The following is a 14,172-nucleotide window of genomic DNA, read 5'->3' as shown; positions in this document are numbered from 1 at the left end:
TACTTATGTCAGCCTATTCAACATAAAAACATTTGTTGCACAGTTGAAGCACATTTTCCTTATTTTGTTGATTTTGTTTAATTATAGGTATGCTTTTCTCTTAGTTTTTGAAATAGTTATTTTCACTTGTAAAATATTAACGTAACGAGAAGTAAGTACTGTACTATTACGATAGACAGAAAGCAAAAATTGTGTAATATAATCGGTAGGAATACATATATAATCTGAAAAGAAATTATAGAAGAAAGCGAAATGACAAGATTAGGCCTACCAAATAAAGGCCATTAAACATTGTGTCCAAATGGCGAAGGACAAACAGCATCCAAGTGCTAATGCGGCTGCAAATAAGGAAAGAAAAGCGAATGATATAATGCCGACGAGTTTCACCGAAATGTAGGGGGGAGAAAGTCTGTTCGTGTGCGAGCGCGTGCGCGCTAGCAGGCAAGCCTTTATGCCGTGTGAACGTTTATGTCCCAGAGACAGAGTAGCCCCTGTCCATCGTGAGGGACGGGGTAAAAAAAAACTGTATACTCTCTCTCTCTCTCTCTCTCTCTCTCTCTCTCTCTCTCTCTCTCTCTCTCTCAGGGGAATTGACTTTTGCGGATGTAGTGCATAGTTACACTGTAAACGAATTAAAGAATAAGTTAGACGATCATAAAAACTCTCAAATCGTTTAAATTAAATCGCTCTACCCAAGAGCAAATGAAGTCTTTGCGGATGGACTAAAAACTCTTTGAGACATCCAAAAACCTTGTAACTCCTTGCAAATCTCTGATTTTCCAGAGAGTGATTTCCTACAATGTGTATTCAAGATATTACTCCATAACTTCTACTGTAAAGCCTGGTTATCAGGAAGATGAGAACCCCACACAAATTATGAACTTTCACCGCCATTGTCCTCCCGAAACATCTTCACTCTCCCCGTCGTCAAATTAGCTTTCGCTACTTCCCACTTTCCCTCTTGGCTAATCTTTATTGAAATGAATGCCACTCTCTCTTTTAATGTCTTTATATCTTCGTAATTACTTCTTCCGGTTGCTTTTAATTGTTAAGTACTTATTCATGTGATGGGTGTTTTTGCCTATTGGTAATTTTTTTCTTAATTAGAAGTGCCACATTTTATCGGTATTCATTACTTGTTATATTATAATCATGTTGAGACGTCAGTGTTATAGGCTTAGATTGTTGCAAAAACGAGTTGTTTTCTCGTTTAGTATTAGACTTCAATTTTCTTCGTTTTGTTGTATTTGTTGAAAGAAAATGGTAATGCGAGTTTGTGAGCAGCTGCTAAGTATTCGTAATTGAAGTTTCATGTGCACAAGAAAATATCGAAACAGGATTCTTTTATGTAAAATTGGTTCAAAGAGAGAGAGAGAGAGAGAGAGAGAGAGAGAGAGAGAGAGAGAGAGAGAGAGAGAGAGAGATTTTTCCCTTTATTACCAAGGTTCCATGGTTGACCATGTATTATTATTATTATTATTATTATTATTATTAGCTAAGCTACAACACTTGTTGGAAAAGCAGGTTACTATAAACCCAAGGCCTCCAACATCGAAACATAGCCCAGTGAGGAAAGGAAATAAATATACTACATAATAAAAAGGTTCCTTTTTAATTGACGATGCTACATACATTTATTATACTTAAGGAAAGTCTCTCATGTGTGATGACTAGTGCGACTATTTACTGTCATGTCGTGATTTGTTTGCGTGTGTTTACGGTCTGGACAGGATAATGATGGTCAATGACTTATATGGGATAGTGTCGGTTGTTCCAGAATCAAAATAATGGCCATTCACATTGTGGGTTGAGAGAGAGAGAGAGAGAGAGAGAGAGAGAGAGAGAGAGAGGGTATGGGGAGGCGAACCCTTCTGTGAATATGGTTATTTAAATTGACATTTGCAGCTCGAAAAATTATTTTTACTTATATGATTTTCGACGCAATGTTTTTTTGCCAAAAGAAAGATGCGCAAGTTATCAAGTCTAACATTTCATGTGTTTTTTGCAATATCAACCTCAGTAATACTTCGGTACTTGCTATTTTCCGGTATGGAAATAGTACAAGGAAAGCCTATAAGAGTCAGCAAGAGAAACTAATATCGGTGCCTCAGATATTTTGATGGAATTAAAATGACGTGGGACTATTGTAAAAAGATAATATTTTTCTCCTAATTTTATAAGATAGAAATAATGAATTTATAACCGGGAAAAATAGGAAGTATGTCAAGGGAAAGGATTTCAACAAAAACAATATCTATCATAGTTTGTCCGTGTGCGCATAACGTGAACTAATTCATTTTTACTGAAGATTTATACCTTTTCATAGAATGGAATTTAGGTTGTTAATGAAAGGTTGTAAATAGCAGTGCCTTAAATACAGTACTTTCTTAATCAATTCATATTTCGGTGCTTTATAAGAAAGTTACCATCTGGACCAAGGTTCGAATGGATTCATTCGAGTGTAAAATTAATAAAATTCCGAAACTGATATTAATACAATTTTGAATCTTATATATTTTGAGATAGTAATTTAGTCGTTATAGCCTTGGCGAATGTGCTCTCCCCTAATGGCTATCAGTCAGCCTCATTCAGATGAATGTTGAAATAAGTACAGCCCCACATGGTCTTCTTACAGAAAGAGGAAGAGCTGGCATAGACCATTGCTCTCAAACTTGGAGCGATTGTTTTTATGTTGAACTGGCTAACGTAAGTCTCTTTACAGTTTAAGCATACAAAATCTATTTCATTGTTATAAATGTTCTTAAAATATTTTATTTTAATTGTTCACTAATTCTCTTGTAGATTATTTGTTTTCTTTTTCCATTCCTCACTGGGTTATTTTTCCTGTTGGAGGCCTTGGGCTTGTAGCATTCTGCTTTTCCAGCTAGGGTCGTAGCTTAGCTTGTAATAATAATAATAATAATAATAATAATAATAATAATAATAATAATAATACTGATGATATTTTTATTTGGACCATGAAGCAGACCATGGACCTTGGCACATATAGTTCTATTTGGTTAATAGAAAAGACCGTTGTTCTTGTTTGGACCATGAAGCAGGTCATGGTTCTTTTTTATTTTGATAATTTAGAAAACCATGGCCCGTGGCACACACCATAGTTCTTATTTGGACCATGGCACATATAGTGGTATTTGGACTCTATAAAAGACCATGATTTTTATTTGGACCACGACACAGACCGTGATTTTACATGGACCATTACGGCGAACATGGTTCTTATATATACCGCGGAAAGGACCATGGCTGTTATATGGATGACAAACCCCATAGTTCTTATTCAAACCATAGGAAACCATGGCTATTATACAGCCAGTGAGTGAGACCATGGTTCTTATTTGGATCATAGCATAACACAGCCTGAACTAACTGTACATCTGTGTTGCATTAATTAGTAAACAAGTAGATAAATGTAACTACTCTTGTGCAAAATAATATCAGATTCACAAGTTGATATTACATTTATGCGTCTACGAGTGTACGATTATATGTTGGACATTAATATCTTTTTGGAATGGATATATTAATTCACTTTGTGTATATTGAGGAATGTAATAAATGGCATGAGTTTCACTCTATGTCTAAAAATCTTGTGGAGCAAACTTTAGTAATTTAATTGTGAAATTGATGTTAATATGTTATGTTTAATTTAATGATGAGTGTATGTGTTTGTGTTTATGTTTTAATGTGTTTGTGTTTATGTTTTAATGTGTTTGTATATTTATTATTTAGTTGAATACTAACGTTCCGAAGTCTTGGATGTATTATTTATGCCTTGGGATCCTGAGAGATGTAAGTGTTGAGAGTATAATTCTTTCTTACACGCTTATGTATGTGTATATATGCAGCCGTAAATGTGAGTGTTATGATAATATTTGCATTAGTATGTTTATGCGTGTTGTCTGTGATAATGAAGGAAGACCTAATTACCATAGCTAAAGAGTCTCTTCTACCCTTACCAAAAGGAAAGTAGCCATTGAGCAATTACAATGCAGTAGTTAATCTTTTGAGCGAAGAAGAATTGTTTGGTAATCTCAGTGTTGTCAGGTGTATGAGGACAGAGGAGAATGTGGTAAGAATAGTCTTGACTATTCTGTGTATATCTACGCAAAGAGAGAATGAGCCGTAACCAGAGATAGGGATCCAATGTTGTACTGTCTGGCCAGTCAAAGGACCCCATAACTCTCTAGCAGTAGTATCTCAACGGATGGCTTGTGCCCTGGCCAGCCTACTACTACTACTTCTGGGGTTTGGCGAGTTTTCATCATCATGCTGGCCAGTGCGAATTGGTGATGGTGGGAGATTTTCGCCTGTTCGCTTAGAGCAAACCAACGTAATATGGATGGGCCTGACAAGAACAGCTTTGCTGCTTGGCGATACACAAACCCTTTTACTACGCTAAAGTATCCCCACTTATGCCTACATGTGATGCTTTATGTGGTTGTGGAAATTTTTTACCATGGCGATAAAAAGGATTTACATAAAAGTGTAAGCTTTTTGTTGGGAGGTAAACGGCTTGATATTGGAAAGTAAAATATCGAGGGTCATGTAATGTTTGACCTTGTAATTTCATGTGTACATTCAAGATAGTAGTTTATTGTCTATTTGTGAATGCTTTCTTACAGGATAGACATGTATGGATAAAGGGCAGAGTGACTGACAATAAATCAATTACTTTCCATTAATATTGATCTATATTTTTCAAAATGATTGATTGGTTCCGAACAACATAAATTCAATCGTAGGTTTATCTTCTTAATTTGGATAAAAAGCTTTTTTTTTGTTAGATAGAATGGGAAATAAACGAGACTATTTTAATCGTGAAGGAACTAAGTACAGTTTATTTTTTATTCAGCAATATATTAACTTTAACCTTCGTAGAAGCTATCCCTTTAAAGTAGGCCTGCCAATTTTTCCTCTTTATTTTAATGGAAGTAGAACTGAAAACCGATATTTGCAAAAACAGTTTTATGATTATTTTTTTGTTCAATGGTGGGTGTCTATATATGCTTAAAGTTCCTCAAATAATTATAATTCTAATTTATACTTTGAACACGTATTTTCTAATCTTATAACGGAAAATTTTCATAAAAAACGTTTACTGTTAAATTGAGTGTGTTACGATATATTTTTTTTCAGTGGTGGGTGTCTACTGTCTATACTGTATATGCTTAAAGTTCGTCAAATAATAAAGTTTTTAATTTAGATTTATAGAGAAAAAAAGAATTTCTTATCGTCTTATCAACGGAAGACTTTCATAAAAGAAATGAGTTAAAACGAGCATGAAAGTGCAAGTCTTTCATGATTTCCGTGATTTGATCCCCGAGTGACAATGATAAGAGGTAATCCAAATGTCACGACAATCTCGCTTTTCTGAATATCATTTATCTATTTCCGTAATTGCTCGAATTTTCTAATATTTCTAATGACAAGGCAGTTTTAAGTTTTTTTTTTTTTTTTTTTTTTTTTTTTTTTTTACGCACAAATGCATATCACGCGCAGTCTAAAACTTTTTACTTTAATAAATTAGGCAATTATGGATTCAAAGATTCTTTTTGTTATGAAAAATCAAATGTTCCATGTGAAACCAAACGTCTCTGATCAGGCTGAACATACTTATGAAATGAAATGGCGTTGTTTGTCAAGACTCGACTTGTAAAGAGGTCAAGTAAATAGAAAGTTACCGATAGAGTAAGCAGATAGAAACGACAAGATAATCCTGATAATAGTGAGAAAAAAATCTGAATCTCTCTCTCTCTCTCTCTCTCTCTCTCTCTCTCTCTCTCTCTTTCTCTCTCTCTCTCTCATAGCATGTGCATCTGCGACATATCTAATATAAATTATTTTTTATAAGATAATCCGGAAAAGTTAAAAGGAACATTTGACTCTCTCTCTCTCTCTCTCTCTCTCTCTCTCTCTCTCTCTCTCTCTCTCTCTCTCTCTCTCTCTCTCTCTCTCTCTCTCTCTCTCTGCATGTGGATCTGTGATGTTTCTGATATGATTTTTTTTAAATATTTGATCACATTTATATGTTTATGTGTAAGTGTGTGAGCGCGCGCGCGTCATAAGAAAAATCTTGAAAACATCTGTGTTCGTCACTTTCTCAGCTTCTCAAAAGATGACAAATAGATGACAAGCACTTCCAAAGATCGATTCGACACATGGTAGTGCATATCTTTGCAATCTCTATTACCTCCAAGAGACTTTTTATAAAACCTTACTTTGTCAAAATAAGAGACCAATGGAGGAGATATAAATGGAACACATTAACTTTGGCCGGAAATCAACAGATAAGTTAAACACATTTAAAGTGCGTTTTTGTGTCTAATATGTGAGCTGTGAAATTCTGGATTGAATATTCGCTTAACACGTGATTTGTGAGAGTTTGCTGGAAGAGAATCTCTTGTAGTTTATTTTATTTATTTATTTATTTTTTGTAATTTTTTAGTCTGCGTAAATCAATTTGCAGTTGGTTTGTATTCCGGAACTTACTTGTTTTTCGTAAGTATTCTTCATGCGTTTCATGTCATGTAGATTTCGGTTTAAGAAATGTACAGTTGAAATCCACCTTTCAATTTTGTGGTATAGATGATTTACCCATCTTGTGGTCATATAGAATTTGGAGAACATGCCACACGCTTTTCAACTTTCTCCCAAGAATCATATAACGAGAAAAAGGTCTACAGTACTTTTGTAATTAACTTAAAAAGCACAAGGCTGGAAATGGGAACTTGCATATTTGCAGGATCACAAGACACCAATTATCTGACAACAGAAGATGTCTTGGAGTTTCTCTGCGGCCGCAAATGTGCTGAAGGAAGGAAGGAAAGAAAGGAAACGCTTCTCTTGTTTGTTTTGGTGTACCGGAAGCTTCGAAGTATCAGAAATGAATTGCACGCTTCAAGACATTATACCTAATGTTTAAAAACATTAGGGTTGAACTGAATTGTTCAAAGTATTAGGGTTGAACTTAAAATGCATAAGTATTAGGCTGATCTGAATATTTCAAATGGTTTGAGCTGAGGCGAATGCTTAGAAAAATTATGGGTGAATTGGGTGTTTCAAATCATTAGAGTTGAACTAAATATTCCAAAGTATTAGGTTTAGCTGAATTTTTCAAATTATTAGGGACGAGTTGAGTGATTCAAATTATTAACACCAAACTGAATGCCTCAAAGCATTAGGGCTTAATTGAATGTTTTGTAGATGAAGACTGAACTGAATTCCCAAAGTATTATGCTGGAATGAAGTTTTCTCACAATATTTAGGTTTAACTGGATTTTTCAAAACTTTAGGACCAAGAACAATTTTTCGAAGCGTTAAGACTGAACTATATTTTTAAAAGCATGAGGTTTGAGCTGAATAGTTCAAAGCAATTAAGGCCGTGTTGAACCTCCCAAATATTAAAACTGAATTTATTTTTTCACAGTATTAGGGCTGAATTGAATTTTTGACAGTATAAGGGCTGAACTGAAGTTATCAAAATATTGGGGCTGAACTGAATTTTTCAAAGAATTAGAGTTGATGTTAATATTTCTCTGTATTATGTTTGAATGGATGCTTCAGAGCATTATGGTCGAGCAGAGTGTTTCAAAGCATTTGTGGTTGAACTTGATATTTCAAAGCATTATGTCTGAGCTGAATGTTCTATAGCTATAGGGTAGGTTTTGAATGTTCCGTAGCATTTGATCTGTAATTGGTCTTCCCAGAGAAGATGACCTCAACTATTAACAATAAACATTTACATGTTAGTTCTTTTCTTCTCTTAAAGTTTAGAATATATTTTTTTCATAGATTATATAGCAGAGAACTCATGTAAAGAAGGGTAATAGCTTTATTTTGAAATAGAATTATTCTTCAATATTTTTTCATGAATGAAAAATTTCTTCTGATTATCTTCACTTTCAAAAGATTCTTCCTGAACATTTCTTGTAACAAAACGCAAGCAAACAAGAACAACAAAGCAAGAAAAACCTTACTGACAACGTAAGACACTAAATTGTACTTTAGAAACTGAACCATTTACCTCTGTTTTCGAAACCGGCCATTCAACCCCAGTCGCTTGCTAGTCGAGAAATTAGGAAATCTTGGAGTAAACCAAGGTCTAAACCAAGACACACTTTCTGTAGATTTTGGAGTAAACAAACACTCGTGCACTGGATTCAACTCTCTCCCAAGACACCGGATGAACTCAAATCTTCAACAGCCTTCATTATGCGTTTTCTATGGGAACGTAAACAAACGTTTCTCCATAATGGAGGCTTATTTTAGGATTGCTTATCATGCTTATTTTTTTTTTAGAAAGTTTGCTGGCTTTATATTTATTTGGTGTATTAAAAGCGTGTGGGTAATTGTTATTGCCAGTTTGAGGTTAGAGGGCAGGAGGTTCAGTCTCTAGGTATCACTGATGGGTAAATAGGAACTTCATTTTAACAACGTTGATTGATAATGAAAATATTTTGAGGGGTTAAATTCTTGCAATAGTTAATATATATCATTAATGATATCCGTTGTTTTAAATTTAAATATGTAAAAAGTTTTTTATAACACGTACACATGGAAATACACATTTATGTATATTTTCTCTTCTGTTTTTTATTAGTTATTGATAATAATTATCAGTATGATTTTAAAAATGTATTTTTATTGAATAAAACTAACTCTCCAAAATATGTGCTTCAGTAAAGGAGACAAAAAAGGTCTTAATATAATGCGGAAGTTATCCCTTTGCATGGGTATCCGGTGTGTGCTAATGGCATTTGCCTTATGTAAAGTACCTATGGTCGGCGGTAAACATCTCCAGAGCATTCCCTTGCCTGGCTTTCACTACATCTGAGACCTAGTAAATTCGGGACTGCTTTCATCTCGCGGTAATCTCGGAATATTTTGGTGCGAGATAATTGCGGAAAGAGTAAGGATCACTTTGGTTGTTGTTGTGGACATAAGTTTCAAAGGGATTATTATTATTATTATTATTATTATTATTATGATGATGATGATGATGATGATTATTAATATTAGCTAAGCTATAATCCTAGTTAGGCTCCAACAGGGAAAAATGTCCCAGTGAGGAAAGGAAATAAGGAAATAAATAAATGATATGAGAACTAATGAACAATTAAAATAAAGTATTTTAAGCACAATAACAACATCAAAATAGATATTTCATATATAAACTTTAAAAAGACTTATGTCAGTCAGCTCAACATATAACCATTTGCTGCAATTATGAACTTTTGAAGCAATACCGATTCAACTAACCGATTAGGAAGATCATTCCACAACTTGGTCACAGCTGGAATAAAACTTCTAGAATACCTGTGTTGTAATGAGCCTCATGATAGAGAATGCCTGACTATTAAAATTAACTGCATCCCTAGCTTAACGAACAGGATGGATCTGTCCGGGAAGATCTGAATGTAAAGGATGATCAGAATTATGAAAAATATCATGCGACATGCGTAAAGAACTAATTGAACGACAGTGCCCCAGATTAATATCTAGATCAGGAATAAGAAATTTAATAGACCGTAAGTTCCTGTCCCATAAATTAAGATGAGAATCAGCAGCTGAAGACCAGACAGGAGAACAATACTCGAAACAAGGTAGAATGAAGGAATTAGAACACTTCTTCAGGATACATTGATCACCGAAAAACTTCAAAGACTCTCGATAAGCCATTTTTGTTTTTGTGTGTAATTTAAGAAGACTCAGACCTAATGTTAGCAGTGGATGATGGTATATGCATGAAGTCGGCAAGAAATGTGGATAAATGGTATAGAATTTGGCTCACGTTTGCTGGTGTTGTGACTTGATCAACTGTTTACCCGGAAGTAAATGGTTATCAGCGTGAGTTAAGAAAAGGATAGCTACCTCATCCCCTATGTAGTGGGGTTGTTGAGAAACCAGAAAGCTGTATTCTTTTCGTGCTAACCCCTTTAGAGAGAGAGAGAGAGAGAGAGAGTTTGTGTGTGTTATCACTAACACTTGTAATTTTTTATTCAATTAAGCCACAAATACATTTTAATATCGGAGTCCATCCGGATTCACTTATCTTGAACAAGAATTTTTAGGTTAAAGTTGCTCTCATGATTTCCTTCTCCACTCCACCAGTGTTCCACCACCGTCCACTAACTAAAAAATGCAAAATTAATTGCTTGGGTCAACAGATGCAGAAATACGTACTAACGGAGTTTACCCAGATCTTTCCGGCCTCGTATTCAAATACATACCATTTACCTTACACATTCATAAGTCCTTTTACACTAACTAATAATTCCCTCGCTCATTTGTCCCTTTACAATTAGCTAACAGTCTTCATATTCATTATTTATTTTACGTTAATACTCGTAATTATTGGTCTTTCATTTTCAACTAATAATCCTCACAGTCATTAGTCCTTTTACATTAACTAATATTCTTCATATTCATTATCCCTTTTTCATTAACTAATAGTCTTCATATTCATTGGTCCTTTTACATTGACTAATATTCTTTATATTCATTGGTCCTTTTACATTAACTAATATTCTTCATAGTCATTGGTGCTTTTACATGAACTGATATTCTTCATATCCACTAGTCCTTTTACAATAACTAACATTCTTCATATTAATGTTTTACTTTTACATTAACTAATATTCTTCATATTCATGGGTACTTTTACATTAATTAATATTGTTTATGCAGTATTCGTTGGTCCTTTTATAGTAACTGATATTGTTCATATTCTGTTGTCTTTTTACATTGACTCTTATTCTTCATATTCGATGGTCCTTTTACATTGACTAATATTCTTCATATTCATTGTTTCTAGTACATTAACTAATATTCTTCTTATTCATTGGTCCTTTTACATGAACTAACACTCTTTGGTCCTTTTATGTTTACAGCTCTTTTTCTTTCTCCACATGAACGGAAGATTGTCTAGTCTTAAGACAGCCTGCTCCTACTTGTACTTAGCCTAAACTGCGAAATGTTTCGACGATTGTTTCTCTTCTATCTCAAAATGTAAATGTAGCCCTCCAGTACGATCAAATATGGTACTTCTATCCAGGTTTCTTTCCAGAAGGAGAGAGTTGGTTCTCTAGACATCTTGTTTTGCAAATTGGCTACCGGGTTATCTTCTTCGCATGCGCGTAAACTAAATTGACTGGTTATCTCCTGCGCGTGCGCATAGATTTACCATCACAATTATGGTTCACATTATCATGAGTTAGGAACATTTTATTTTTCTAACGGAATTGCAAACAGCTCGTAATAGTACCTTTTGTTTATAATTTCCCGAAGGATTTTACAGAAATAAAATTTTTGATAAATATAAATATGGTTATTGATATAATTTATATAATGTATGTCGTATAATGAACCTTAAAAGATGAAAATAAAATTCCCTTAAGAGAATTTCCAAACTTGGGTGCATAGAATTCTTTCAACTGTAAATGAATCAAGATGTCTTTTATCTCCTCACATAAACACTTACCATTTTTTCCTTCGTATCATAAACTATCATTATTTAAAAAGAAATATGATTTATGAATATATTGCAACTCATAAGATACTAAATACTTTTGTGGAATGAAAGCATGTAAGTGAATAGCGCTTAATTAACTATACTGTCATGTTCTCTATTTTTATTTAGCCGGAGACATTACGTGATTCTGCAAATCCCGTACACGGGAGAAGATTGCGTATGCTAACTCAGTACGATATATAATTATTGATTAGTTATTTATAAACTGATTTTGAAAAATAATAATAGAAAGATTTATAATCCAGGAAAATAATTTCGGTATGTTGCTTTGCATAAAAACAACTAAAAAAAGAGGAAAAAGGGGATGTTACATTGACATTGACCATAACGGTATTGATATGGTTTTAATTCATAGGATAGGAAAATGTGTTTAACAGGTAATATTAGACTTAAGCTTCTTTGGGAAGTATTTTTATATCGACTTAAAAATTAACATTCATTCTAGGGTATTTTGGAAGCTGATTTCTCTTCTTCGGTGTTCTCTTCTTTGTAGTAATAGAAAACTGTTCAACTTTACTGAAGTTTGATTTTGAATTTTGAGTTTCCAGAAAAATAAAAGTTTAGTTTGTACGATTTATATGTTATCTCAAATATCATTTTTACTTAGCATTGGTTTCAATGCACATCCGCAAAAAATCAAGTGACTGACTTTTGCTCTTTCGTGACAGATAGATTTAAATGCTTCATGTATGTGCAGATTGAACACTTGCAATTGATGTGACTTTTTTATCGTCATGGTAGACACTAGTATTAAACTTTCTCGGTGAACGCTGATAATCACATGTGGCGTAGCTATAACACATTTGAATCTACATACGGGTTTTACTATAAGCACGAGACTTCATAGAAACATACTTTCATAAATTTATTATGTTGAATAAAATACTTAAAAACAGTAAAAAAAATTGTAAAGGTATGAATTAGCAAATGACTTAAGTATAGTGTATAATTTTAAATGTCAGTCAAATTATAGAAAATACACACGCACAAACAAAAACTTAGACAAAGAACCACAATTGTTAAAATAAGCTGTATTTTAAGATAATAATTTGATTAAATGAAAGAAATCTCAACACTGATTCCCCTCTAAATAAAAATTATTCTATCACTTGTGCTTTAGAGTTCCTTTTTTTTATAGGGACCCAACATTTTGACCAGAGTAAATAAAAAGGTTTTGATATAACCAATTTTTTTTTGTTGAAATAAACATCTCCGAAGTAATTACCCTAAATAAAAAGTAGTATTTGTCAACACTTTTTTTTTTATCACTTATATCACTTGCGCTCAGTTATCCGTTGCATCAAGATCCAAATATTGCACATTTTTTTTTTTAATAAAAACATGTTGATATCCTCACCCTGGTCATGGTTAGACGGCTTGACTCTCTACTCCCTCTATGACGTCCTGGACTTGCACTGCGTGTGTTGTGGGCCTTGTGAGACGGACAGACTGAGACAGGGAAAGAGAGAGAGAGAATCCGTTCAAGGGGCTGCTCGCCACTAAATAAACCTAGAGAGAGTTAAGCCCTCTCCATATATACCGGCACAGCTGCTGCTGGGCTGTGCCGTTGCATCCAGCCCGCCAACCAGGGCGCCCTCTGCTGTCGTGGTGAAAATCCCCTTGTAAGTCATCATCAAGAATTTTTTTCTCTACCTGTTTACTCGATTTATATCCTTTTCCGTTGATTTATATCCTTTCATATCATCGTGCTTTATTCTTTAACATTTCCAGACATTTTCTATAGGTTTTCAAAATTCGTACATTCTCGTTTTCGTGTTATTGTCAAAATACCAAGGAAAGTACTTAACTTGTGATTTTCTTATCTCGTTATATGCATTACATAAAAATTCACAGATTCAGCTTAGAATTTAAAAAACATAAAGTATTATATGTTGATATGATGACTTAGCAACATTTTAGATGTGAGAGGCCTTACAAAAAATTATAATGGAGAAAAGAAGGCTTCTTTAGTTGTGGTATTTCACGGTACCATAATCTATATGGCATTGAAGTCTTCGAATGGATTGGAAATCCTGTGTCTGTTATCTGTTTGATCTATTAGATTACAGATTGTTTTGTCATCGAGTTTGTGTGTTGGCAATTTTCTGATGGCTTGAGTTTACTGTCGTCTCCAAGAATGTAGGTACTGTAGCTCATTTTCCTTTTGTTTATTCGGCTTTGTTATTCAGAAGGATTGCTTATTGTTTGCTATCCTAACGGGGAAGTTTCTATTATTTCTCAAGTTTATGCTTTGTGGTGCATTTTTGTGAATACACACACTTTCTAAATTATTTTGCCTGTAGTGTACTTTTCCTGTGGGAAAAAGTTTTTTGGGAGATATCATTTAGCTCGAAGAATAATTATAATAATTTAGGGAGTAAATTTTGGTAAAGGATTCTCCTCCATTACCGAGGACGTCTTTATACATCTAGTATCAGTATTAACATGTGAAGCACATGATTAGGTCTCCCTGCATCGCTAGCAAAGGAGATTAGCAACTTCTTCGATGCGTATTATTAATCTGCCTGTGTACGGAAGTCTTAGCGCGAGAAATGACCCATGAATTTACGCATGTTATTTGAAGATGCTTCGTCAACATGAATAATAAAAACGCTCCA

The 14,172-nt window shown here is 33.9% G+C and overlaps 1 protein-coding gene across 2 annotated transcripts in view; it reads right to left on the bottom strand.

Moving 5' to 3' along the window:
- The window catches only part of LOC137657917 (uncharacterized), a 38,218-nt gene extending 25,166 nt beyond the window's left edge, over positions 1 to 13,052 (bottom strand). Inside the window, exon 1 of one of the 2 annotated variants that reach the window (XM_068392580.1) lies at positions 12,912 to 13,052. Coding sequence is in view for 1 of the 2 variants with exons in the window: in XM_068392578.1 (XP_068248679.1) it covers positions 12,912 to 12,920 (9 nt within the window). In the remaining variant the exon portion in view is untranslated. The remainder of the gene's footprint in view (positions 1 to 12,911) is intronic. The other variant, XM_068392578.1, reaches the window with a different exon arrangement.
- Between the last annotated feature and the right edge of the window lie 1,120 nt (positions 13,053 to 14,172).

Source organism: Palaemon carinicauda, chromosome 18 (genome assembly GCF_036898095.1).
Source record: "Palaemon carinicauda isolate YSFRI2023 chromosome 18, ASM3689809v2, whole genome shotgun sequence".
Lineage (NCBI taxonomy): Eukaryota > Metazoa > Arthropoda > Malacostraca > Decapoda > Palaemonidae > Palaemon > Palaemon carinicauda.
Note: the sequence above shows the minus strand (reverse complement) of the source record. Positions and strands in the feature narration are given on the sequence as shown.